Source organism: Manacus vitellinus, unplaced genomic scaffold (assembly GCF_001715985.3).
Source record: "Manacus vitellinus isolate BGI_N305 unplaced genomic scaffold, ASM171598v3 scaffold_81_pilon, whole genome shotgun sequence".
Lineage (NCBI taxonomy): Eukaryota > Metazoa > Chordata > Aves > Passeriformes > Pipridae > Manacus > Manacus vitellinus.
The window spans coordinates 8,846-35,249 of NW_021940822.1; the positions used below are offsets into that span (position 1 = coordinate 8,846).

Here is a 26,404-nt window from a genome sequence, read left to right on the forward strand (position 1 = left end):
TGGAGCGTGTCTGGCATGTCCTGCAAAGGCTGCCCAGAGACTTTGCTCATTGCCCTTGCAAGGCCTGGCAACAATGACTGAACCCCCCAGTTACAGCTGGAAGGAGGTGTGCTGGAGGCTCTGGGCCAGAGCTGACAATGGTGGTTATCGCAGCTGCACGTGCCAGGAGTGTGGGGTTGGAAACAAGGCAGTCCTACCTCCTGTTCTGGACTCTGCACCAAAGGCTTTTGCATGGAAGGAGCCGTGAAAGGGCAAGTGCCATATACTGGGCCTGGCTGAAATGGGCACCTCTTCCAGGGGTCACTGGTCCGCAGCGACATGCACTGCTACACTGCTCCCTTTCTTTTCCTGATGTTTCATGGTTTTGGCCTTAGTTTCTGGAGTAAACGTTCCATATTAAGGAGAAGAGGAATGACTTGCTCCCATGGACCACAGACTAAAAAGAAGAAAAAAAAAAAAGCCTTGTGAAGTCTCATTACTTTAGGCCATTTGTGTTACCTTGGCATATCCAATCTTCTCCTGAGGCAGTGGAAGTGGCTCACCCTGCAGTTTGGTTGTCCTTGTCTTGCGATGCATCTCCACCTGTGAGACACTTCTTGGCCCCAGTGTTTCCTGTAGCTGCCATGTCCTTGTGGCTGCTGCTGTGGTCAGCTTGTATGCACGAGGGACAAGGTGACTTACTGTGCACACAAAAGGGGACAAGAGGCTGTCCAGGCGCATGGGTACAAATCTTTCCCATTGCCCTCAGATGTCAGCCAGTGCCACTCACCACCGCCCAGGGACTTGCCTTGCATGTTCAACTTGTGCAGAGAGGACTCTGCTCCAAATGCCTCAGGGCTGCCCCCATCTCCTGAAAACCTGCCATGTGACTCCTGTCAGCCAAGGTCACAGGGTTTGGCCACACCTGTGCCACTCACAGCCGTCTTCATCTGTCAGCAGGAAGAAAAGAGGAGAGAGCAGGAAGACGGGTAGAAAAGGAGGAAGAGAGAGGGATAGAGAGAGAGGCAAGGAGGCTGCATTTAGCATTTGGACAGAGTGGCTGACAGTCACCGTGGGAGAGGCTTGCAATGTCCTCAGCAACTTCCACCAGCTCTTTGCCCAGTGGCCTGGCTGTCCTGACGACTTTCCCAGATGTGCTCTTCATTCCTGAAATCGTGAGTGCTGACTTTTCTCTGGGGGAGGGCAGTTGCTGCTCGTGGGGCACCCAGCACATGTCGTGCTGCAGGTGTCTGAGGGATTAGACTTGACCCACAGCACGTTGGGCTCGGGACCAGCACCAGCCCCTGACGTCTAGTTAACCCCCCACAGAAAGCTACAAGGCCTGAGGCAGGGTTCTGAAGCTCTCCTTTAGACTGCAAGGGGGTTTTTCTGATGCATCTGAAAGCCTTTTGTAATTTCCCCCCTAAAAAAAGTTGAGGAGGTTGCTGGTTTGTTTAAACTAGGTTGACAAATTGAGCCAGTTATTTAATTAGAAGATGATTTTAGCAGATAATACAGACAAAGGATAAACCGCTTGCTTAAAGCAGGGAATTAAGGCTAGTTGAGGCAATTGTTTGCAGCAGCAAAGAGCCTGGTCTACCGAAGGTGTCCTGCTCAGCTGCAACATTCCTGAGATGGAGGTGCAGAGTGCTGGGCCTGGGTGTGTGGGTGGGCCAAGGGTGAGCAAACACCTTGTAACTTCTTTCCATATTGTAAATTCATTGAGCAGGAGATTATAATCTTAATGGATTTGGCGCAAGTGATTAAAAGCAGTTGCTGTGACCAGTGACTAAAAGAAATCTTCAAGGATAACCTTTTTCCTGTGTCCTCTGCCCCAGTCATGAAACCTGCTCTTCTCACGAGAGTTTGAGAGGCTTTTTCCAAAGCCTGAGCACTCTCATCCAGCACTGAAGGCTTTGGCTTCAGATGATTTAATGCTAAAAACTTCAGCTTTCCTATCTGGGACCAAATTCTTTCCTGTCACACAACTGGGTCCACACTCCTGGGATTTACAGCATTTACTTCATTCTCCCAGTTATAGCAATCCAGCAAAGAGGATGTAGAGAAAGGCTTTGCTTCAGCTCCTCCAGTTATGCTCTGGAGACTTGGTCTCTGTGCCTGGGCTCTGAGATCAAGGTCCAGGTTTCCGGTAGGGAAGGTTGAGGGAGGGTTTTAAGTCCCTGTGGATGTTTTGGCTGGGTGGACACTTGCCAGACAGCCCTGCCACTGAGCTGCGTTAGTCCTGGTGCTGGGCTTGCTGTTGGTCTCAGCGTGCTTATTCCCCTTGAACTGTTTGTTTGTAATCCCTGACTCCAGGGGATCTGGCAAGGCAGCTTGCTTAAATAAGCACCCTATCCTTTGGTTTGGGTAAGATCTGGAAATGTGCATCCTGAAGGCTCAGGAACCACCCAGGAAGGAGGAATGCTGCATAACTGGATTTCTCCATCTCCAAGATGTGTATAACTCTATGCTATGCAGCTGTATGAGCTCTACTGTGTACAAAGGAGGTGGTTGCCTTGAATCACAAAAGGATAAAGAGTTTCTCATTCCTTAGTGGAACCTGAGGTTGCCTACAATGAGTTAATATGGTAATTATGAAACAAAACAAAAGAAAAATAAAAAAATTGACATTTCAAATGCTAAGACAGTTGTGAAATTTCCAGAAGATCCTGCCTGCAGCTCAGATGATTGCCACATCTGCATGTGCTGATTAAGAACTACCATTTTTATTCTGTGAGGCTCAGTTTACTTCTTGTAATCTACTTTATTTGAAGAATTTTTGGCATAAATGGATAGCCAGACCTATGCGGAAAAGCTGAAACAAGCTGAAAACAGATATGTTTTCTTGGTAAAAGGCTTTTCGAAAGACAAATTTTTTCTTAGACTGCTGTCCCCAACCTGCTGTGGGTTATTACTGAAAGCCTCTCAATGCTTCCCTCATTTTTATGAGTCTGCCGAACAGCAGCACCATAAAACCAACGTCAATAATCAAACCATGTCAAACATACTTGCCTGAGTGAGTAAGCACATCCTGCACAAAGGAGAAATGGTGAGTGGTAGGAAGTGATCAGTGATACTTCTTCCCCGAACTTCCTATCTCACCCAATTTGTGTTTGATTTTAATGGAGCAAATATAAGGTTTTCCCCAGGATCTTTAGCTACAGTAGACTCATTATGTCACCACATGAGTTATTAAAGGGACTGTATTAGTGTTCAAGTGTCAGTCTTTGGTTGTTACAAGAAGCACCAAACCATCAGCACTTTGGAAGACCTATTTTCACTCAGCTGTTTGCAACGTCTCAGTCATATAATGGATTTAATGTATCAATTTGCATAATGGAACCTTCCTACAAATGTGGAGTGACACAAATGATGTGACATTTTCTGGGCATAATAAATCAGAAACTTTCTTTCCACTTGCAAAATGTCTCCAAGGAAATAGAAATGCCACAGTTAGTATGAGTTGGCATTTGGATGCTGACAAAGGCTGGCCTGGGACACACTGGCAGTCAGAATGGAGTCAGCAAGGCTCTCCTACCTCTGAAGATTTGCCTGCAAATCCAAGACAGCTGGTGATGAGGGAGAGGTCCCCACAGCAGCACACTGTGGGTTCAGCTGAGGAGCTCCTCATCACAGACTCAACTTTGCAGAGGTTCAAGGAACAACTCGCCTGATCTGTAGCACAGAAAAGCTACTGAGAGCATTTTAGTGCAAAGGCACCACTTGCAGTCCAGACATTCCACAACATTGAACATCATGCTCTCATCCTCTTGTGTAGGAGTCTGCTGGTGGAGAAAGGATGGAGCCTAGACCCTGCTGTCTTTGTGTTCCCCACCTCACCAGAAAACCCATGGCAAACTCCCAAGGCTGGCTTAGAAGGCTGGGGCCCCACCTGCTCCCACACCAGCAGTTGGTACCTCTGGTGTAGCCAACGAAGGATGACCCAAACAGCTGGAGCAGCAATACAAGCTCTCCTTTCCAGAAGGAGCTGTGAGCCTCAAGCTTATTTCCCCTATCTCAGAGCTTAAAACTGGCCATATTACCTCTCAAACATGTTGTCTCTTCTCTGTGGCCTTTGTGAGGACCACATGTCTGTGCTGTTTGTGCAGATGAACTGGGCTTGACACTGCTCCTGTCAGGGATCTGACACACTGGGTGTGAAGCAAACATGCCTTTCTGAAATCAGCCTCCCTGTTCATCAAAACCAGCCTTCAGAAGTGTCTGAACCAGCCCTCTGAGCACACTGATGTAGGGAGGATGTGAATGGCAGTGACACCAGGAGGCAGGGCTACAGAGAGGATTTTTTTTGGGTCAAGATCAGTGGCAGGTGCTCCCAGATAAATATCCAGTTTCAAGTGGAGGCTAGGAAGAACTATTGCCATGTGCAGTGCTAGTGCCAGAGGCATGCATGGCACTCTCTGCTCTGGATCAGTCACTTTATCCCATGCTCATCCTATCTCCCACTTTCACTTGCAGATCTTTGGAGGCCTTGTCTGGATCCTGGTGGCATCCTCAAAGGTCCCAATACCCATGCTGCAAGGCTGGGTGATGTTTGTCTCCGTGTTCTGCTTCGTCATGTCCACTACCCTCATGTGCCTCTACTTCTGTGGGGCCCATGGGGGCAGCAGCTTCTGGGTCACCTTGGTAAGTGGATGTAACAAACCTCTGGGCCTCTCCCTCCCTGGAAGACAATTGTCTCCTGCAAAGGAGAGTGCTGCTACTGCACTCCAAATCACAGGCTGGGGCTTGCTTGCACGGGTTCCCTTTTTCCCCCCTTTGCAATGTGATCCCTCCTTGGAAATGACGGCGTGACCCTTGTTTTTTAGGATGCCATTTGCCAGGGGACAGCATCTCTGTTCTACCTCAGTGCCGCTGTGTTGGAAGCCTCCGCGACTTATGTTGCCGCCGGCTCGTTCACAGCAGAGATCTATAGGGAGAACATTGCTGCTGTGGTGAGTGCCTGGCAAGCAGGGGAAAGGAAGGTCAGGAGGTAACTGTGCAGTGGCCTCAAGTGCAAATCCTAAACGAGTCACAGTCCTACTATGCACTAATGTGTCCAAACATGCAAGAGTCACCATGAGGTGTTTGCTCAGTGCTGAAACTCCTGCCATGCAACAGGAAGTCAACTGGCTGATGTGTTTTTCTGTCACAGGTATTTGCATTCGTAACTACCCTGGTTTACGTGATCCACAAGGTGTTCTCGCTCCTGCGATGGAAATCATCCTGAGAGCCTCCCCTCGGAAGTGTGTCCTGTGGTCATCTCAAGAACAGTGATTGCAGTTTCCAGGCTGGCTTTGGGTTTTGGGTTTTTTAATGTAAATACTATAAACAAGTGGGTTTTTATGTGGGATCTTGGCAAAGAAGACAAGGAGCCTGCCAGAGAAAGGTATATCCTGGCACAGTCTGTTTCCCTTCAGTCTCTTCTGGGCTGGGTACAGTCTGATGCTGATAAGTGGGGCCCAAAATAAAAAAAAACAACATAGTATAGTTGGATTCAAAGTACTAAAATCTCCCCGAACTGTTCCTTTATGCCTCCAGGGTTTTTATTGCAGTCAGGGGAAACTGGACAACCAGCACTAAGGATCATGAGTATGAAACTGTGTCATTTTCATTGCTGCCTGTCCATTTAAGTCTGTGTCTTTCCCTAAACCTGCTGTACCAAATTAATATTTTCATGCAGTTCCTGAAAATGCCTTCATTGACTTGTGATGAGAAATGGGGACAATATTTAACTTGCCTTGGGAGCAATATGAATTGTTGCAGCCCCTGAAGGGTACTGCTGAATTTTGAGGAATTGGGTAATACTGAATAATTGAAATAATGCCAGGAATTACCACTGTATTTGATCCCCCTACAAAATACAACTTTGGAAGGTGTGCAGTAGACTGTAGGAGAATTGTATGGATGATTAGAATGACATCTCGAATAAGCAATCAATTCTTGTCTTTGGTGAATGGCTACTCTTTCTTACAGTAGCACTATGTCGCTAATAAAGATGGGTTTGCTGTGATTTTGAAAATAGATGAGTCATTTCTGCTGTTTTTCCCTTTGCTGCACACAGAGACACAGCCCTGTACAGCCTCAGGAGCACTGCCCTGTAACAGGGCAATGCCTAACAAGGAGGCAGAAACTTGGACACAAATCAGAGGGTTTTTCTGTCAAGGGGAGCCTGAGGGGCCCAGGTTAACTCAGGTTAATCTCAGTGAGTGTTGAGTGTGCTGGTTTTGGCTGGGATGTTTTTCTTCACAGGGGCTAGTACAGGGTTGTTTTGCATTTGTGCTGGAAACAGCGTTCAGGGATGTTTTTGTTATTGCTGAGCAGTGTCACAGTGTTTAGGCCTTTTATGCTTCTCACCCCACCCCACCAGCGAGGAGGCTGGGGGTGCACAAGGAGCTGGGAGCGGACACAGCTGGGACAGCTGACCCGGACTGAGCAAAGGGATATTCCATGCCATATGGCATCATGCCCCATATATAAAGCTGGGGGAAGATGGAGGAAGATGGGACATTTGGAGTTGTGGCATTTGTCTTCTCAAATAACGTGTGATGGAGCCCTGCTTCCCTCGAGATGGCCTGCCCATGGGAAGGGAATGAATTCCTTGTCTGGCTTTGCTTGTGTGCAGGGCTTTTGCTTTACTTACTAAACCATCAGTATCTTAATCCATGAGTTTTCTAATTTTTACCCTGACAATTCTCTCCCCAATCCCATTCCATCCCACTGTGGGGAATGAGTGAGTGGCTCTCTGGAGCTTAGTTGCTGGCGTTAAACTGTGACAATGAATTAATTTAAATGGAGTTTAGACTTAGGAAGGGATCTTTTCACATGTTAGAGGTGCCTCATAAGCAATGTACCAAATTATCCTTTCCATTTTGAGTCCGAAGTTCCTGGATAATAACAAGGACGGGAGAACAAAAGGGAAATAAAAGTTGACTTGGAGGCACCTCTGTTGCTTCAGATCTGGGGGAACTTTTGACCTGTGACCACAGGTTTGGGTTGAAGTTTTTAATTGCAACGTAAGGAAAACATTTAATTGTTGGGGTTTTTTATTGCTGCAAACCAGCCTGACTTGTTTTGCCTCTGTTACTGTGACAACAGCAAACTCATTGCAACAGAGGTGGAAAAAGAAATCCCTTTTCAGAGCAGGGAGGGAACTTGCAGCCACTTTGGACAATGGCACATGGTTCTGAAGTTAAACATCTACCCTTTGAAACTGGTTTCAACATCACATCATCATGGGGTGTGTGATGGGGTGTTGGTGGCCAGGTTTGCCCTCGTTCTGTTAATGCCCCGAATTTAACATTGAAACACAAGGATGTTTTCTGCTTGGGTCTGTTTACAAAGGCAGACATTTGCAGTCATACTCTGCACTCTGGGATCATGTATCTCTGTCTTCCTCGCTTGCTCTGCCAGCACCTCTGCAACAAGCAGTGTTGCCTGTCCCTTCATATCCGTGTCCCTTGTGGCCATCACATTTACAGCCTATGTCTTGGCAGGGCTCCCATTTCTCCTCCCCATTCTTTCTGCCTTTGCTTCTCCCTTCCCTGCCACACACCAGTTCACCACAGTCTGCACTAGCTCACCTGCTCCACCGTTTCTTTCTGTCCCCACCCAGTTTGCTGAGATACCTCCCCCACAGTATTATCCTAACCTTGCTGAAAACCAGCACTGGAGAAAAAAACAGTCGTGTGCTGCTGGCATGGGCGTGTTATCAGCTCAGTGCTGCTCCGGAGAGGGCTGTGACAAGGTCGTGGACATGGCATTGGGAAGGATGCTCTTTGACCACAGTGTGACCTGGGCCATATTTTTTCCTGGAGAGGGCTGGGCAGGTAGAAGGGCCAATATCACGAAGGGTCAAGAATGAACAACAAAGTGATGTTGAAACTTTGAAACCCTCCCGGTGTGACTCTTAACTTCAATCCCATGCAGCTAAGTAGCTTGCAGGGTGAATGAGTGTCCCTGTTTGGCGCAGGGCTGCTGTGCCCCCAGTGCAGGACAGTGACACAGTGAGGTGTGGTTTTGTTGCATCAGGCTGCTCAGTTGAACCTCATTTGCAGCAATATGCACGTTCCCTGCATGGAAGGAAGAAAAAAGAAAAATGAAAAAAAAGAAGTCTCTGCTGCCCATCATGCCCAGCTTTCCTATCATCTCAATACAGCCATGAAGACTGCCATGCCCTGAACCTGGGCAACCCAAGGTAGCTGTCTGGAAAATGGCACACTTCAGTGATTCTGGAAGGGAAAAATGCTGCCCAGAGCTCAGAGAATCTCCCAGGACCTACAGACCACCTACAACATGTGCACCACATCCCTTCACCACATCCCTTCACCCTGAGGACAGCATTGGTCTGAGAATTTGCTGTCACTCCACTGGCAACATTGGGCGTGATGAACACTGCAGGCTAACAAGCCTTTACCCTTGGAGATACTTCCATGGAGTCAATTCCAAATTGGCCTGGCTCCCCAGGATGTGAGATGGCTGGCTCTGTGGAATGCTGTTTGCACACCTGGCCCTTGCAGTTTGCTGACCACAGGCACGTGCAGTCCTTGCCTACAGAGCTGCTCCCAGCCTGGCCCAATATATGGGGCTGCTCTATCCCACCCTCTGCATTTGCTTAGGCATTTCCAGATCTCTCCAGACTGGTATCTCATCTTTAACATTCTCATCCTCCCCATGCCTGGGATTCCATTGCAGATGTCGATAGATGGAGCAGCCCATTTAAAAAACCACAAATCTGCCTTTTTTTTTCCCCCAGAGCATTTACAAGTCCCATTCCCACTGTTAAAACAGTGGGTCTATTGTGTCCCCACAGCAACCACCAGGTTTCAACTGGTAGTGTAACTGGAGTTTCCCTCTGCTCTTCTTCAGCTTCCTCAGCATGCCAAGGAGGTCTGCAGGCATCCAGAGAATATGCTAGTTAAAACAATCTACCTACCTGAAGGCAGGCAAAACCTTAGTTCCTGTTAAAAACAAATTACAGACCTATTCATTAACTGTGCCCAGATTGTAATCTGGTTGCTCTTGCTTAATTAAGTGGCTTGACCGCGATGTTAACTGCTCCCCAAATATTTGTATATTGGATACCTGCCCTCCAGCAATGCAATGAGTTAGTAGAACTTCCATCTTCTCCTGAACTGCAGAAGAATAATTTGATTTTTCTGAGAGCAAAGAAACTTAATAGAAACTTATGGCCAGCTCCATGGAAAATGCAGGAGTTTCTTATTTTACAGTCAGCCTTATTTGTGAGCAATGAGCAGCCTGTATGCTGGGTAAAACATCTATACGAGCATCTATATTAATGTGGACAAACTTGTGAAAACAGTAAACCCACAAAAGATTACTTCTTTGTAGGGAACTAAGCTCTAACTGGGTCTGTGGCAGTGTGATTCACTGCCAGCTCAGCCTGCCTCTCCCTCTCCTGACTCAGTTATAGTTCCTTCCACACCTGTGGTCTCTATACTGAGACCATGGCCCTCCTGCTCCCCGGTCTCCCTTATGCCAACAGGATCAAGCAATGAAACCCCATTTGCTGTGAGGGGTGGAAATGCCTTATTTCCGATTCAGGGAAGTGCTCAAACATGAATTACTGTCCTGTGTGTCTGAGAAGAACCCTAAATGTCCTCCAGAGAGCAGAGACAAGGCGGAGGATTCCTGAAGACCCTCGTGGGATCAGATGCAAGTGTAGCTAGTGTGCAGACTTTGAGGAAAGAGGGAGACTTGTGGTTACTACATAACCATAAGTTCAGTAAAGGTAAATGGCATTCATCCTACTGCTTCCTTATCTTACAGCACATATCTACTAGCCCACAAAGTGGACCTGAAAGTCTTGTGTGGATTCTTTTGGAGACACCAGCTGTAAATCAGTCAGACATTTCCAAGTGCTTTGGCTGACGGAGAAAATAGCCACTGGGAACAATGTTTCTCCTGCATTAGCAGTGAGAACAGAAATTACTGAGTGACCAAGAGGCGTTCAAGGGAGATGTCTGTTTGCCAGCCTCTACACACAAAAGACACACGGGGACCCTTGTGCCAAGTGACAGCCCGTGTGCCTCACGAGCTGGGAAAATGTGGTGTGAGATCTCAGTTTGGGTTGCACAACGAACAGTGCTCAGGCCCAGGTTGGCTGGGGAGAGCTCGACTTTACACCTTGCTCTGCGCTGGGTGCTGTTATCTAAGGACCTGTCCCTACAGCTTGTCTTTCTTGTGTGATCCCAAGATCACATGAGAGCCTGCTGAATGCTGCCACCTCATCCCATTATGCATAGCTGGAGACACTGACATCAACCTACATCCCTAATTTTTGTGCAGCAGTGGCCTTGCAGGATCTCCTGTAGCACCTTCATCATCCTTAGGCCAGAATACTGGGGGCTTTTCCATACGCACTGGGTGAGGAAATGTAAGAACAGCGTGCAAGGAAGCAGAAGGACATCTCCAAACATGGATGCAATCACCTGCTACTGAGACACACCTGATTTCCAATTCTGAGAAGAGAGAAAATGCTGGCATGATCCATCTGCTCACTGCAGGAAGCAAACGACAAAGAGCTGATCCAGTCAGTCACTTTAGGCTCACTACTCAAACTGAGGTTGTTTTGGGTCAGCAGCTGAGCCAACTCCCTTCAGCTCTCTGTTTCTGCAAGGACACAGGCAAACTGAAGGTCATCTAAATACAGCAAAGGTTCGATTCCTTTAGTCCAGTTTTTTAATCTTTGATTTTGCTCAGCTGTAAGGTGCAAGCTAAATGTGAGCATGCATTCTTTAACAGTAGTTTGATAATCTGCTTACAAGAAAGTTTTCAAACTGAACACTGGGCAATTCTACTGGAATTGTATTTAGATTGAGCTGGCAAACAGGAATAAAGCCTTCAGCCAACTGCTCAGCAGACATATCCTTAGAATTAGAATTTTCCTTAGGAGAGTGAAATAAAACTCATTTAAATTCACCCTGCCTGTTTGTATATACACAATTGCTGTCTTTAGAAACCTGCACTGAAACGAACATAAAATATTGTCTTTAACATCAGAACTTCAAATGTAAATTCCCAGGTTGGTCTTGAAGGATTCTAAAGGTATTTCTCCTGTACTAACAAAAGAAGCAGCATCTTTTGGCATACAGAGAAATGCCATGACAAGCACTCACAGATTGGGAGGCACAGAATTTAACCCCAACTTGTTTTATAGCTTGGATTGCTCTAATACTTTGTGAGAAGACATTGTTTGGGCTTAGTTCCACTGTTTCTTTTGCCATACCCAAGACAAAAACATGGAGCTGCCAGGTAGAGCATTGTGTCCTGTCATGTGGATGCAGAGCCTGTTTATCTTCTGGTGTGACTTGAGTGATGGATCCCCTCCAACCAGTGAGCTAATCTAACCTCTAGTAAATACTTGTGTGTGCTGCAGTTGGAGGTCCTCTACCTGAAGGGGATTATTCCATCTCCAGTCAGAGAATGGTGCGTATCACGGACTTGCTCCTTCTCCTTTAATCCTCTGACAGCTGTAGCACTTTCTGAGTTCTGGGTAGGATCCCAGACTTTTCTGTGCTCAGTACGAAACCGGCAGAAAATGAAGCACACGTTGCAGAGGAAAACACCATAAGAAAGGCCGGACTGCACAGTTTGGACTGGACTTCCAAAGCCAGACAAAATACCGCAATATTCCACAGGAGACTGCGGGGTGGTGGCTGTCCTCAGTTATTTGGGCTCTGCTTCATTTGGGGAACTCCCCCACTTGCATGAATAGCATTTGCACAACTCTAGCTGTTGCCCACCATCATCACCTTGTCCCCCTTACCCACCACCAGAAGGCATGCAGCTTATATTTTCTGATTTCCCAGTTCTCCCACCGTAATGAGTGAGCCCAGGGACTGAGATAAGAGGCTGCATACATGAATTCCCACAACTGCTGCTTGCTTCAAGATTTTGGGAAAAAAAAAAAACAAGACCCCAACAAACCCACACGAAACCCACTCTGATGATTCTTTATTGCTTTCACAATCTTGTACTTTCAGTAGTTTCCCAAGAGCTTGTGGAAGAATCATGGGAGCTCTTGACTAAAAATCACCTTCTGGAATCAAGTAAATACATGCTTGAAGACTAAGACATGTTCACTAACTGTTTCCATCTGAATATTCCCAGTCAAACAGTGGTCAGAAGAACTGTAGGAAAGCAAACAGTGTTACTGAATGGTAGAATGGCAGCAGCAATATGAATGGCATGAGAGAGCTACTGCTGCCCTCCTCTGAAACGTAAGCCAAGACAACGTGTCTGTTTGAGCTGGGCTTTCCCAGTTGCACCTCTGAGCTGAAGAGACAGAGGGACTGAAGCTTTTAACATGCTGTCCTTCTGACATTTGCCCAGGGAGATTTCTTCATTCCCTGAGCTTCTTTGACCTCGCTCCACTCCAGCTTTGTGTCGGGAACCTCATCTTCAGGCTCAGGATCCTCACGGACAGTCCCCTCAGGCAGAGCCACGACGATGGGCAGAGGGCCCTGCTCCTCACGGAACTCCACTACATACAGACCCTTCTGGTTTGCCAACTGCTGGTGAGTCTCCTGGGATTAGGAGAGAGAAAAGGCAGCCAAAACAATGATGCACAGTGTTGGTTTACTTCAGGTCAAACTCTGCATGGCATATGAGGCAGGGGAAAAAAAATCATTTACTAATAAACAGTTTAAACACTGCATAAATTAAATGACTTGCCAGGCTCACCTACATGGGCAAAAATTCAGATAGCTAGACTGCAGATATACTAACTAGCACTACACTGTCATTCTAGAGGAACGTGCTTCTGGGAAGGATCTGTCCAGAAAAGACACATCTTGCTAATAAGCTGCATGTTGGCACGTTACTAACATGCAGGAACATTTTTATGTCTTTATATGGATATAAATTTTGCTTTGACAACAGCATAGTGCTTATTACTGCCCTGACAGGTAATATTAGCTAATATAATGATATGAATTTAACACAACTACACCTCTTCCTCACATACAAGGTGTTTGTTAACACTCAGATTTTACAGAATAAATGTGTACGGGTAACGGGAAATTTTTCCCATTCAGGGCAGTCAAGAAAATATATCAAGTACATATCTCTCAAAGCAGTAATCTGTACAGTAGGTCCTTCTTCTGTTCTTCTATTCACTCTGTGGAAGACTTCTCAAAGACAATGCATTGAAAACACAGGCCAGACTTCCTGTCTGATTAACTTCATAACCTCATAACCTCTCATAACCCAAGCTATGAGATCTGTAACTATCTCCTTAGGCAAAGAGGATCATAATCCCCTCACCTTCTGAGGCTAAACTGATCAAGTTGGCTAGGACAGGGTGACAGATTTGACAACTAGAGCTATGCAGGGTTATCTTTAGAATGTAAGCAGCTAAATTTTGGCAGCTACCAAAACTATGAACAAATGAGATAACCAGGAATTTCCAAAGGAGTGACTCATTCTAAGTGTTCAAAGGAAGTCAGATGAAATGCTGCATGTTGGATCTTTTCCATTGACTACAGGCAGCTGGCTCAGACAGAGACATCTCCATTATGAGCACTTAGAGCTGAGGAAATGACACCAGCTCCCTGACTTATTTGAGAGATCTTAATTATACGAGCAATAGAAGCTGTGACATTCACTCCTTGGGCAATGAAAACTTAGGATACAGACAAACAGGCAGCAGCAACCAAAGCTGGTCCACAACTTCCTCTACCATGATTTATCAACTGTCACAAAAAAAATACAACAAATGAAAGTCCAGAAATTCAGATGTCTCCTGCAGGCACTTGGCTGTGGAACAGACAGTTACATATATCTATTTCTGACTGGAAAACTTCATAAAACTGCTGAGGAATTATGTCCTTGCTGATTTTGTTCACTCTTTGGAAAATTACTTAATTTAAAGCCTAGATATAAACTGTTTGACCACAAATTATTGCAACATCAATCCCCTTCTGTTCCCTGATAGATAGAATGGATAGAACCACTGAGAGTGCACCTACCTGTTGGGTCAAGCCTTTAAAGAAAGCTCTGGTAATGTTAATCAAGTTTTTGGATCCAGTAACCTTGGCATACATGTCTTTAATGCCAATTAGTTTGCACATGGTGATAATAGCTCGGTGGCAACGAAGACCATACCCTGGGGAAAAAAAAACATGTAAATTAGCATTATCTGATTATTTGTAAGCCTCCAACTCACTAAGAAGGAAGACAAGAGCACTAAAACATCTGCTTTGTTACTTTTGTTACCTTGCATGTTAGAACACATTGTATGTTAAAAATGGCAAAACCATTCTGGGAAGATCATTCTTCCCAGTCTTTGCAGACATGCCAACTCAAAGATCAGAGGGGTTTTTATACTACCTTGCTTAACATACTGCAAAACCAAATTAAAATGTCACCACCTATAAACATAAAGCCAGTAAAAATGCAACCTGAAGAATTATCTAATGACACAGGTTTGGATAGAATTCCTTAGAAGTACCACTGGCATCTTTAGAACAACCTTCCACAAACATACCCCCCACCCTGCGAACATTCACCAAACAAAAGGCAATTTCTTTCTCCTACTCAGCAGAAAAATAACACTATAATACTTCCCAAAACTACCACTACCAAAACTAGCAGAGAAGCAAAGCAACAAGTTTACATAAAAGAGTATTAAAAAGAAGCCACTAGAAGGGGAGAGGATCTAAATGCAACTGGACCCTGATGAAGACTGTCTCTTCTAAAAACCAACACCTACAGAAACTCCAACACCACTTCCTTTGCAATTTCTGCTGAGCAAGTGCTGCACTCCTAACGATGGTAAATCCTGGTTCATATACATGATGGAGGGATTTAAACTGCTGTGCTTTGGGCTTCCTTCCAGAAGGACCCTGCAGTAGAAGACATGTCAGTATCTCACGCTCCCAGGGAGACTGCTGCTGGATGAGAGGCCTACAGTGCCTTCCTAGAGCCTGAGATTGTGCTCAAGATCTCTATCAGACACAGAGCTGGCAGGGAAATTGGGGAAGTAAGGAGGGCAATAATGCTGCAGTAGAGAAGTCTGGTCTCAAAACAGAGCTGCTGGGAAAGAGAGTGAGCACCCACTGACACTGGTGCCTCTTGCTGCTCACAGGCCTTTTGGTAGCCAAATAAAACCGACGACATTTTTATTTTATTTGGCTCTTGGTGTGCAAAGCTTTGAGCAGTGAAAATCAGTCTGAACCTGCCTGCAAACTGAGGAAGGCATCACTGCACCCACTTATACCAAATTTACACTTTGCAGTTGATCTCCAAAATGTGAACCTTTTACTTGCCTCCCGACTCAGAAACAGCAATTCACCAACTTCACAGTCTATGCTAAATAAAACAGCCATTAGCCACAAAAATAGTGATGCTTTTCCCTTTCAGCTGAAAAAACCTAGCAAAATACTATGTACTGTCAAGAGAGTAAGACTGCACTCTGCACACTACTGTGCAGAGGCATCACTTCTCTTTTCCTGGCCCAGCAACTGGCATGAATTACACTTTTTTATTATATTAGTGGCACAAAGTGAAGGAGAGACAAACATATTTCAAAATCCACAAACACAACAGATGTTTGCACATCATCTGCATCCATCTCCATTACAGAGATAGAGATTATATAAACTTCAATGCATAGTTGTAGTACACTGGCATTAACTGCAAATGGTTTCCTTACACTTGCCAGATTTTAATGGATGAATTATTTTTTCGAGGAGTCTGATTTTGCTCTCTTGTTCCCCAGAGCCATTGTTTCACATGGCCTAGCACTAGTAATCTTTAAAAATTGATTTGTGATACGTCTAATGTATGTTACTTAAAAGGTAAAAACCTCTGCAGGATGATCTTGCTGCTGAGTAAAGGAGGCAAAAAAAAAATCTATTCCAGTGTTGCATGTTTTATTGTGTCGCTATATCCATTTTTCTTTGAACCTATAATCAGAAAAGAAATTATAACCATCCAAAGCCATTTGTTCTGCCATTTGAGAAAATACTGTTTCCTGTGCTACAAAACAAAGTCAAGTTTTAGACACAATTACATGTGAATTACTTCTGAAAGGTTGTGAGAGTTTCATTTTCAGTGACTGAAAGCATTTAATTTCTGGCATTTTTATTGCTGTTTTTCTCCCATCTTATCTCAATTAAGTTTCTGCAGATTATTAATACATGAAACTCAGAAGCCAGCAGACTAATCCATTAGTCTCTGGATGAAATTTATTCCAAACACAAAAGCAAAGGATTCCAGCTGTGGAGAGAAAATTGGGCTCAGCCATGTTGAACCTGCACGCTGCTGTACTGAGGTTTAATTCAACGAGCCCAATATAAGAGAACAAGCCAGTTCAGATGTAACACATTTTCTCACACTGAAAAAGATACAAAGGTAAGCAAAAGAAGTATTTAAAATGCATCCTTCCTATAAACTAACACAGCCTGTTAAAGGCAATCTACAACAGATTTTCTGGGTAATAACTAGGGATAGTTTGGAAAACAGAACATCCACTTTAAATCCACACTAAGGAACTACTCTGAGTGAATCTCACATTCACATGTTCACGTTACATTACTTTTTAATTTGGATTTTTACTTGTCTAATCCTACCTGTATGATGGAGGGATTTCTCCACTTTGCAGGGATTAGGAATAAATTCAAGAAAGGAACATCTGACCATAGCAGCGACTTCGCCTTTTCTACTAAAACATTAGGCTTTGCTGTGAGCATTTGCTGAGATAGCACCAGGGGGAACCTTGAGGCCTTTTTGCTTCAGATACAGGAAGCATCACACTTGCAAGCTCTCACCGCAGTGGGGGATTTCAACCACAGGGACACTTGCTGGGTAAGCAACAGAGCTGGGCTGCAAGCAATCCAGGGGACCTGAAGTGTATAGAGCACAACTTCCTGGCCCAGGTATTGGACAAACCAACCAGAGGTGAGGTGTTACTGGACCTGGTGCTCACCAGTGTGGATGAGCTGATTAGAGGGATTCAGACCTGGGACAGCCTGGGCTGTAGTGACCATGCCTTGGTGGACTGAGTCACCTCAGTGAGTGTGAGCCTGGTGTGGAGCAAGGTCAGGACCCTGAATTTTGGAAGAGTGACCTTCCAGATGATTAAAGAGTTGGTGAATGAGATCCCCTAGGAAACTGTCCTGAGGGACAAAGGAGCTGACCAGAGCTGGTAACAATTTCAGGACACTTTTCTTAGAGTGCAAGAGCTCTCCATCCCAGTGTGTACCAAATCAGGTTGGAAAATGGCACAGGTGAGCAAGGTTTTGCTTCTCAAACAGAGGAGTAAGAAGGAAACGCATGGCCAGTGGAAGCAGGGACGGGTGACCTGGGGAGAGTACAGGGGTCAGGAAAGCCAAGGCACAGATGGAAAAGGACTTGGCAAGGGATGTGAAGAATAACAAGAAGGGATTCTGTTAAGTACAAAGGCCAGATGAGAAAGGCCAAGGAAAGTATTATCTCCTGTGATAAGCCAGAAGGGAGAACTGGAGACAACGGATATGGAGAAGACTGAGATACTCAATGAGTTCTCTTTGCCTCAGTCTTCACTTCCATGAGGGCATCAATGGTACTGCCAGGAGCAAGCTGGAGAGTATCAGAAGTGACTGTAGAGCTCTGGGGGTGATAGCTGGGGCATGGGGACCCAGGCAGTGTTCTCCTCAACTCTGCTGAGAAAGGGAAAGGGTATAAGGAGGAGGGCAATGATAATGCAGGTCAACAATAGTCATGAAGGTGGTGCCAGCAACACGGTTCTGTTTTCTATGACAACTGGACCTTGCTGAGGATCAGTGTGTGCTTGGGAGAGATGGGATCTACCTTGCTAAGCAGGACAAAGGTATCTTTGCCAGTAGGGTGGCTGATCTGTAAGGACAGCTTTACACAAGGGACAGAGTTATCAGCATCCCTCTGAGGGTGGGACAGAGAGCGCCGATAAACAAAGGGTTTGGAGTGATGTGAGCAAAAGGGAAAGCAAAAATCATCATAAGGGCTTTGAGTAGGGTCACTGCCAGCATTTGCACTTAAGCAAGGAAGTGTCTGCAAGGTAGTGTTATGGAAAAGTGCTTTCTGGGAAATCAGCACAGTAAGGGCCTCTGTTCACTAATGCATGCAGCACTGAGAATAAATGTGAGGAACTGAGATATCTGTGTGCAGCTGTGCATCTAATGGTCTAGTTGAAATCAGAGAGTTGTGGCAGAGGGCTAACAGGAACGGAGTGCTACAGTGGAGGGATACAGCCTCTTTCAAAAGGAGAGACTGTGAATACAAAGAGGTGGAGTTGCCCTTTCTGTGAGAAAACAGCTGAAATATGTGGAGATCTGCTCTACTCTGGGGATGGATGATCCCAAGTGAGAGCTTATGGGTAAATTAATGGTTAAAAAGCAGACCAATACGGGCAACATTGTAGGGCATGTCAGATTGCTAGAGGACACCTGATCAGGAAGAACAAGTGGATGAGGCCTTCTACAGACATAAGGGCATTGTGTTCACAGGCCCTGATTTTCACAATGACCCCAAGAGATTCTGGTGAAACAACACAGAAAGGAATATGCAATACAGGAAATACCTGGCATGCATTGATGACAACTTCCTCCTTCCTACAACTGTAGGACAGTCAGCCTCACTTAGATGCATCTTCATAAATTATCTCAGTAGTGGGGCACAGTGTAATCTTGGCAAGTTTGCTGTTGATACAACACCGGGAGGAGTGGAGATACACCAGGTCTCGTGCTGCCACCCAGAGGAATCTTGACAGGCTGGAGAAATGGGCTGACAGGAACTTCATGACATTCAACAAGAGCAAGTGCAAAGCCCTGCACCTGGGGAGGAACCACATGCACCAACACATCCTGGGGGCTGAACAGCTGGAAAGCAGCGTGGCAGAAAAGGGCTCGGGAGCTCCTGGTGGCCACCAAGTTGACCATGAGCCAGCCACGTGTCCTTGCAGCAAAAAAGGCCAATGGTATCCTGGGCTGTGTTAGGACTGTTGCCAGTGGGTTGGGGGAGGAGATCCTTCCCCTCTACTCAGCACAAGTGAGACACACCTGGAGCACTGTGTCCAGTTCTGGGCTCTCTATCACAAGAGAGATGTTGACATATTGGATAGAGTCCAGCAAAGTGGTAGGAAGATGATTAAGGGACTAAAGCACTTCTCATACTAGGAAAGGCTGAGAGTACCACAGTGGACTGAAAGTATTTTTAATGCAACTACTTCCAATGGATTAGCAGCTGTAAGGGTATGTCAAAGTGGAGTGACAGGAACATCCAGGGACACAAACATGACTGACAAATGGTAAGGCAGTGATGAGAACCAAACCTGGTCAGCCACACTAACTGGTGAGAGCGTGTTAAAGAGTGTCAGAATGTTTATCCTAGTGAGGTTATCTGACTGCAGACCTTGTCAGTTAGGGAACTGAGGGGAAAAAAGGGAAACCAGAAACAAAATATACAGAGACACAGATCTGAAAAAAACAAAGAGACAGTGACAAGAAACACACACCACTGCTAACTGATGAGCTATCAAGAAACTACAGATGCCACTTCCAGGAAGATCAGCCTGGACTTTGCAACCACCAAGACTGTAAACCCAGGGAGACCTGGACTGGGAAGGATGTGAGAATTGAGAGCACCATACAAACCCATGGCTGCAGCAGGGCCATGAGTCACAGCCCGTCTGCCTGGTGGTTGCTGTTGGAGAGGGTGGCTGAGGATCTGTATCTTCTCCAGTCCTGGTGAGTGTGAGGTGTGCCTGTGTTTTCATAAGCTAGACCAGCCCTCTAGGCCAGGGTATCCAGTGGGCAGGGGGTCTGTGCTCGCATACCTGGGGGGACTTGTGAGTGTGGAGTGCATGAGGGACAACTGTAGTGCATGAGGGACAACTGTCTGTGTGCATGTGTTGGCTGGTAAGCATCAAGCTCAGCCAGTTGGTGTAACAATCAGATAGATGGTCTTTCTGCTGGTATAGTGCATGACTCAGGGTAGATAATCCCTCTAGTTTCCACACTGGGAATTCTTGATTTTAGGACGAATAAAGCAGTAATGGTCTTGAGGAAGTAGCAGGCTGTATGCTGTCCTGGTTCCAGGAAGTCTGAGGCAATTAAAGGGGGACATCTGCCCACGTTATCCCAGTGTGGACTTAGGAGGGACAGGCACACAGATGCAGCCTTGCACTCTGATTCACATTTGAAGCACTCCCACCCCTGCACACTAAATTACCTCTGAATCTTGTCTTGGAAACAACAGTTAAAAAAAAAATTGTCACTGAAGAATAATCAAATGAGCCTATCAGTTCTCCAAAGCACGCATAGGGCATATGGTGGGAAGCAAAACCTGCTGGGTTCTTCTGGAAGGCCTTTGCATTCAACACCTATGCTAATTAGATTAGATTAGACTTCTCCACACCTAGGAACTACACTTAGGAACTGTAAAAGAAAACCACAAATAGAGCTCCCACCAGTGTAAGAGGAGCAAACCCTGATTTACAGTAGCAAAGCCATGTCATCAACAGTAGCTATTTCTAATGAAAAACTCATCAGTTTCAATATTTAAAACATGGTAGACTAGACACTGCACAAGTTTAACTTCATCAAATAAATACTAGTCAGTAATTAATAAAACTTCAAAATTTCCAGGCAGCTTTAGTTACCTTTGTTTTGCTTCTTCATGTGGATTTTGGTGGTTTTAAATTTCACTGTAATGTCATGGTAAACTGGAGGGGGAGAAAAAAAAGGCATTACAGCTAAATTCTTCCAGCTAGAAAAGTTTTAACTAGTACCTTTATTTTTCCAAACTGTGAATGGCAAGCTGGTTTTATTCTCCTCTGGCTTCTTTAAAGAGAAGGGTTAATCTAGGTAAATTTCTGGAATAGATTATGAATGTTGTCATATCTGTGAATACTATGTTATGATTGTGTACAAAACCACTTAAAAATATGCTGCATGCCTCCAATGAACCTCATTTAGTTTTAAAGTGAGCTCACATGATACAATTTGAACTTCCTTATACTCAGATTTTTTAATAATTCAGCTTTTAACCCCACAGACATCATCATTCTTGGATTTTCTGTACAGAATATTTACCCTTCCTGTCTTCCTGCTTTTCTCTGCTTCAGAAGGAACCCCAGACTCAGGTGGCTGTTATACACATCTGACTCAGTGACTCAGTCTCTGCGTAGTGGATTCTAGCACTGCAGTCACAGTGGATCAGAGAGGACCTCTATGTTAAGTAGAATGGAAAGCATGGTAGAAACACCACCAGCTTTGAATCAAATCTCTGATCTGTTAGTGTGAAATAATAATGCTCAAGGAACAGACTCATGAAAATGACTAGGGTTTTGTATTTATAAGTCAAAGTTCCATTATACTCAATATTTATCTACACAATGTCTTGGTTAAATACTCTTATACTCTGTAATCTTTCAAAATTTTTCTGAAATACAACTGAATATTTGGTATACAGGTACCACGTTTGACACCAGAGAAGACTTGAATTAAATTAAACTGAATTAACAAAAAACTACCAGGAAACATCAGACTGCCTCTCCAGTCTAGTTTCTCCCTGGCTGCTGGGCTTTATCAGCATACATGGATTGAATCAACAGGGAATCATCTTCTCCGACATAGAAAGTGGAAAAGCACAGGAATTCACTGTAGGGAAAAATGCCCTGACAGTATCTGACTTCCTTAACTCAAATGTGCCAGAAAAGATCTAATTGTGCTACTACCTCCTTCCCCCACTCCTATTTTTTGAAAAGACTGAAATATTACAGATTAAGTATCCAAATTTTAAGCACAGAATCATGGAATTGTTTGGGTAGGAAAGGACCTTTTAAAGGTCAGCTAGTCCAACCCTTCTACAATGAGCAGGGACATCTTCAACTGGATCAGGTTGTTCAGAGCCCCGTCCAACCTGACTTTGAATGTTTCCAGGGATGGGGCATCCACCACCTCTCTGTGAAACGTGTTCCAGTGGTTCACCACCCTCTTTGTAAGAAAAACAAACCCAAAAAACTTCCTCATATCTAGTCTGAATCTATCGTCCTTCAGTTTAAAACCATTACGTCTTGTCCTCTCATAACAGACCCTGCTAAAAAGTTTGTCCCAATCTTTCATGGCAAAGGCAGGAGACTAGAAGGGATATAAACCTCTCAATATTTTAACACCACCTCTTATTATTTAATCTTAACCTTTCTGCACGGACCTTCCTAAAACAGTTGATTCAAACCTGAATGGAAGTAAAGAGCAAACCACATATTCTTTCCAGGTAATAGTGATCTATTTAACATAGGGATTGATGACTGTTCTCTTACATTACCACTGCCTAGTTAAAGCAGCCTGGGGCTCAGATTTCACACAGCATGCTGCAAAAGCAAAATAATGCATGAAGAATAATAATACAATGCATCAGATCAGAAAAAAAGTTACTTAACATTTTTTTATGCTTTGCAAGTAGTTGCAAAGAGTTCTTGTTGGTATATTCAGTACTTATATCAAAGGTATAATACTTACTTGTGTGGTTCTGATAAAGCTCTATAAAATGTAAGCAGTTTATTGCTTTATTCTTTGCCTAGGGAATAAAACCAGAAAACATTTTTTTTCCTTGATTTTTTTCTACTAAGCACTTGAAATTTACCATTGTTCAGTTAACTAGATAAATAAAATGCAAGAAAAAAAAACTTAAGAAGGGTTTGCCACATCTAAACTTTATGGAAATAAAAATGTTCTCTTTAAAGAACAGCTTTCTCCTAACAGATTTAACAATTTCTCAGTATAGCAACAACTTCATCAAACTTTGTGTATTTTAAAAGCATTGCTACTTCATAGCTTAGCTAAGTGTTACAACAAACTAGATTAATGTAGATGGACAAGTAACATTCTGAAATCTAAGGGAGCCTTATTAAGGTCATTATGCATGTGTGAGAGAAAAATTCCTACACACTCACAGTATAAGCAGACTGTATGCTATATAGATATTGGAAATAAGTGACTGAGGAGGGGGATAGGTAATAACCATAGCAAAAGGAATAGAAAGAAAATAAGGGGATGCATTAGCAGAATTTCATTGCAGGGCAACTTCGCTATGTGTGACCAAAGAGCAACAGGGCTGGTGAAGGCTCTGGAGCACAGCTCTTAGGAGGAGCAGCTGAGGGAGCTGGAGGTGCTTAGCCTGGAGAAAAGGAGGCTGAGGGGAGACCGTATTGCTCTGTACAGCTACACAAAAGGAGGCTGAAGTGGGATGGCAGTCAGTCTCTTTTCCCAAATAGCAAGTGATAGGATGAGAGGAAATTGCTTCAAGTTGTGCCAGGGGAGGTTCACATGGGAAAAAATTCTCCACTGAAGGGATTATCAAGCATTGAAACAGGCTGTCCAGTGAAGTGGTTGAGTTCTCATTCCTGGTTGAGTTCTCATCCCTGGAGGTATTTAAAAGGTGTGTAGACATGGCACTTAGGGACATGGCAAGAAATATTCAATCAACATACCTTCCGTAAAGCAGCCGCCCTGTCACTTGCTTTCCCCAGGGCAAAACCTGCAAGACAGAGAGTGTCATTTTATTGCTGAGAAACAGGTGATGCAGAAAAACAAAAAACCCAGAACTTCACAACCACATTTAGTATTTAAATTTCCACTCCATTGCACAGATCATACTCAGAAAATGGTTCAGAGAAAATCACAGAAACAAACAGTTTAGGAGCTATGAATGCCTCAGATCTGGATGCCAACTGCTTGTTGTCAAATGAAAACAAATAAGTCTTAACTGATTTTTGTGTATTTGACCAAACCTGTTTCAAATAACTGAATAGTTGTGACTGCTTCAGACAAAAAAAAAGTACATTCTTCTGTTTAAAAAGAAAGAAGGGATTGAAGAAAAAAAAAAAGGAAGCTGATGCAGATATATTAACTATGTCTGTACAAACAGTAGCTTCAAGAACCTAGAAGCAAAGGAGACTATTGGTTTGCTGTTGGTGAAATAAAGAATATGAAAACTATGATTCTGTGAAAACCACGTTTAACACAGTCATGCATTGCAAAAAAACACATGCCTGTAGAACAGAGAATATATAGACTGCCAGTTTACAAACTGATACCTAATTCCGTCTGAACTCTCAGACCTACTCCTATTTACCAGGTCAACAGTGGTAGCACTGAAGAGATTTCACAGCAGTCAGCTCAAAGCAGGACATAACTGACTGTACAGAATGGAAAAGAGGATGTGACAACCATTTTTACAAACTCTGTAGAGTCTAACAATGTCAAGGTAGACTGAATTAAAACCATTTAACTTCAAATGAGCAAGTCTATCTTTTCTGGTCCTTTGATGTTTCTGTTGTGTCAGCTGGGGCTGTGGGTTACCTATACCCAAAAACCTTTAAAAAATAAAAAAAATCAACGGAATTGAACCCATTGGCCAACACTAACTCACTAATACATGCAGACATTACAGCAGAAATGGGCTCGAAAAGATCTAGGAAAGAAATACCATCCTGACTGTTGTGGTGTTACAAGCAAAAAGGATATGACCTCTAGCCTGGAGACTACTGTGGAAGAAGCAGTCAAGGGTAGTGTCTGCTGTCAGCTGCCTCTTGAGACAGCTTTCCCTGTGCACACACCATGCACCCAGAGGTCTCCATCACTTTCTACCTTCTCCATAAGAAAATACAAGGAAACTCTGCTATTCTTTTAAATACACACACAGAGCACAAGAGCAATTTATTAATGCTGTGAAGTCATGCAGTACATTAGAAAATTACAAAAATGTGTTCTCTTGACAACCTCAATTCAGTCATTCAGGACATATGGATTACAGCAATAACATGTTTCATGAAAAAGCTTTCCAAAGAAGAGGTAGAAGGAATTTTTTCAGGGTAACATATCTTTCTGCTAGAGAACCACACCTTCCTCTCTATATAAATTTTCCTCCACTCCAAGTTGCAATCAAAATTCAGCTCAAGAAACACGTGGATTTCAATCTTTCACATAAAAGATGTTCTACAAAACTCTGGTTGACTGGAAATACAGCTATCTTATTAAAGCTCCCACATAGATCCCATCATCAGAGATATCTATTCAGCTGATAATAAGAGGAGACTACATCCAAAAGGTGGGTGCTCTACATACATATCGAAAGCAGGATTTTCTTTACTAGAGGCACACAGCAATACAAATGCAATTTCCTGTACTCTGACCAATACAATACATGCCATATTCCTGCCTCCTGACATAGGTAGGAATTCTCCATCATTTAAATTATTTGGATTATTTCCTTCACAGTTATTTTTTTTAACTGATTCTTCATTTAATTCTGCACAGTTGTCTTATCTCTATGTTTATTTGATGTCTAAAGGGAATTTTAATGTACATTGGTTTATATTCACAAGAGAATGCATGAAAACTATCTCCTTATGGAGAAAAACTTAGCACATTCAAGGGTGCTTCTTAAATAAAAATTATCCTCCAAAAACAATAATAACATCTCTAACTCCTGGTATTTGAAAACTGAGTGAAAGATAAACACTATATCCTCAATAACAGAGCTGGAAACATGCAAGAAACTCACTGCTGTACAGGGTGGTTGCATACAGCCTTCATGTTGGGATCCAGGGCTAGTTAATGCAAGTTATATGCTGCTCTGAGAGGGTTTGATTGTTTCTAGAGACAGCTTGGTCATCACTATGCTCCATACATAATTAGAGTCCTGTTACAAGGAAATCACAACTACACTGAATGCCCCTGACTGGCATCAGTCTTTGCTGAGAAAGGAAAGGAAAAGGGTCCCTTTTCACAGCTCATACTACAAGATTTTTCATAACCTTATGTTTCTTTTCATTTGTCCTATTTACTTTATGCCATAGACAGCATTTCTATGGCTAGATTTCAAATTGCCTGTTGAAGAGACCATTATGAAGAGCCATAATGGAGAAAGTCTACAAATGGGTCAGCTGCAGAGCACTAAGGTTTACCATGAGACCTGACTCAAAGGGCCCCAAGTATTCTATTTCTTTTTTTTTTAATACAAAACGAAGTGGATAATCTGATTATAAAGCTTACTTTTATAGATGAAACTCAAAATTCTTAGAGGTATTTCAATACTGTCCAGTAGAAAAAAGGGTAATTTTTTTTAAAGTATAAAAGTCCCTTTAAATCACCATGCCTCCTGAAGTGCTATTACAAACTGACAGATCTGGCATCTTTTCATACAGTAAACACACATACCTGTAGCCCCTTTACCATTTCCAATAGCCACTAAGGCACGTATTGATCTTCTTCTGCCTTCCTTTGCCTTCATACAAAATACATTTTTCACCTGAAGAAAAAACAACACAAAGCATCCTGTTATTGCACGGTCCAAATGTTTTGGGTATTTTTTTAAAGAGAGTCAAGTTTACAAAAAAAAGGTATTAGAGGTCTGTAATAAATATCTATATGCTTTAGTGAAT

At 43.8% G+C, this 26,404-nt stretch overlaps 2 protein-coding genes across 2 annotated transcripts in view; one reads left to right on the forward strand and one right to left on the reverse strand.

Annotated features, from left to right (window-relative positions):
* Positions 1-718: 718 nt before the first annotated feature.
* Positions 719-5,998, forward strand: MAL (mal, T cell differentiation protein). The gene is made up of 4 exons (XM_008922789.3): positions 719-1,154; positions 4,456-4,623; positions 4,806-4,931; positions 5,132-5,998. The coding sequence occupies exons 1-4, from the start codon at positions 1,068-1,070 to the stop codon at positions 5,204-5,206; spliced, it is 456 nt and encodes a 151-aa protein (XP_008921037.3). The 5' UTR covers positions 719-1,067; the 3' UTR covers positions 5,207-5,998.
* Positions 5,999-11,935: 5,937 nt separating this feature from the next.
* The window catches only part of MRPS5 (mitochondrial ribosomal protein S5), a 113,573-nt gene continuing 99,104 nt past the window's right edge, over positions 11,936-26,404 (reverse strand). The window contains exons 7-12 of the mRNA XM_029964877.1: positions 26,181-26,271; positions 23,450-23,496; positions 22,479-22,536; positions 20,618-20,680; positions 13,968-14,104; positions 11,936-12,524 (exon numbers count right to left, since the gene is read on the reverse strand). Coding sequence (XP_029820737.1) covers positions 12,300-12,524; positions 13,968-14,104; positions 20,618-20,680; positions 22,479-22,536; positions 23,450-23,496; positions 26,181-26,271 — 621 coding nt within the window. The 3' untranslated portion in view covers positions 11,936-12,299. The remainder of the gene's footprint in view (positions 12,525-13,967; positions 14,105-20,617; positions 20,681-22,478; positions 22,537-23,449; positions 23,497-26,180; positions 26,272-26,404) is intronic.

Excerpts from the sequence above, each read along its gene's own strand:
- MAL (XM_008922789.3), top strand. The coding sequence starts at position 1,068 with ATGTCCTCAGCAACTTCCACCAGCTCTTTGCCCAGTGGCCTGGCTGTC. Across the intron at positions 4,624-4,805 it reads GCAGCTTCTGGGTCACCTTG|GATGCCATTTGCCAGGGGAC; the intron begins GTAAGTGGATGT and ends CTTGTTTTTTAG. Across the intron at positions 4,932-5,131 it reads GGGAGAACATTGCTGCTGTG|GTATTTGCATTCGTAACTAC; the intron begins GTGAGTGCCTGG and ends TTTCTGTCACAG.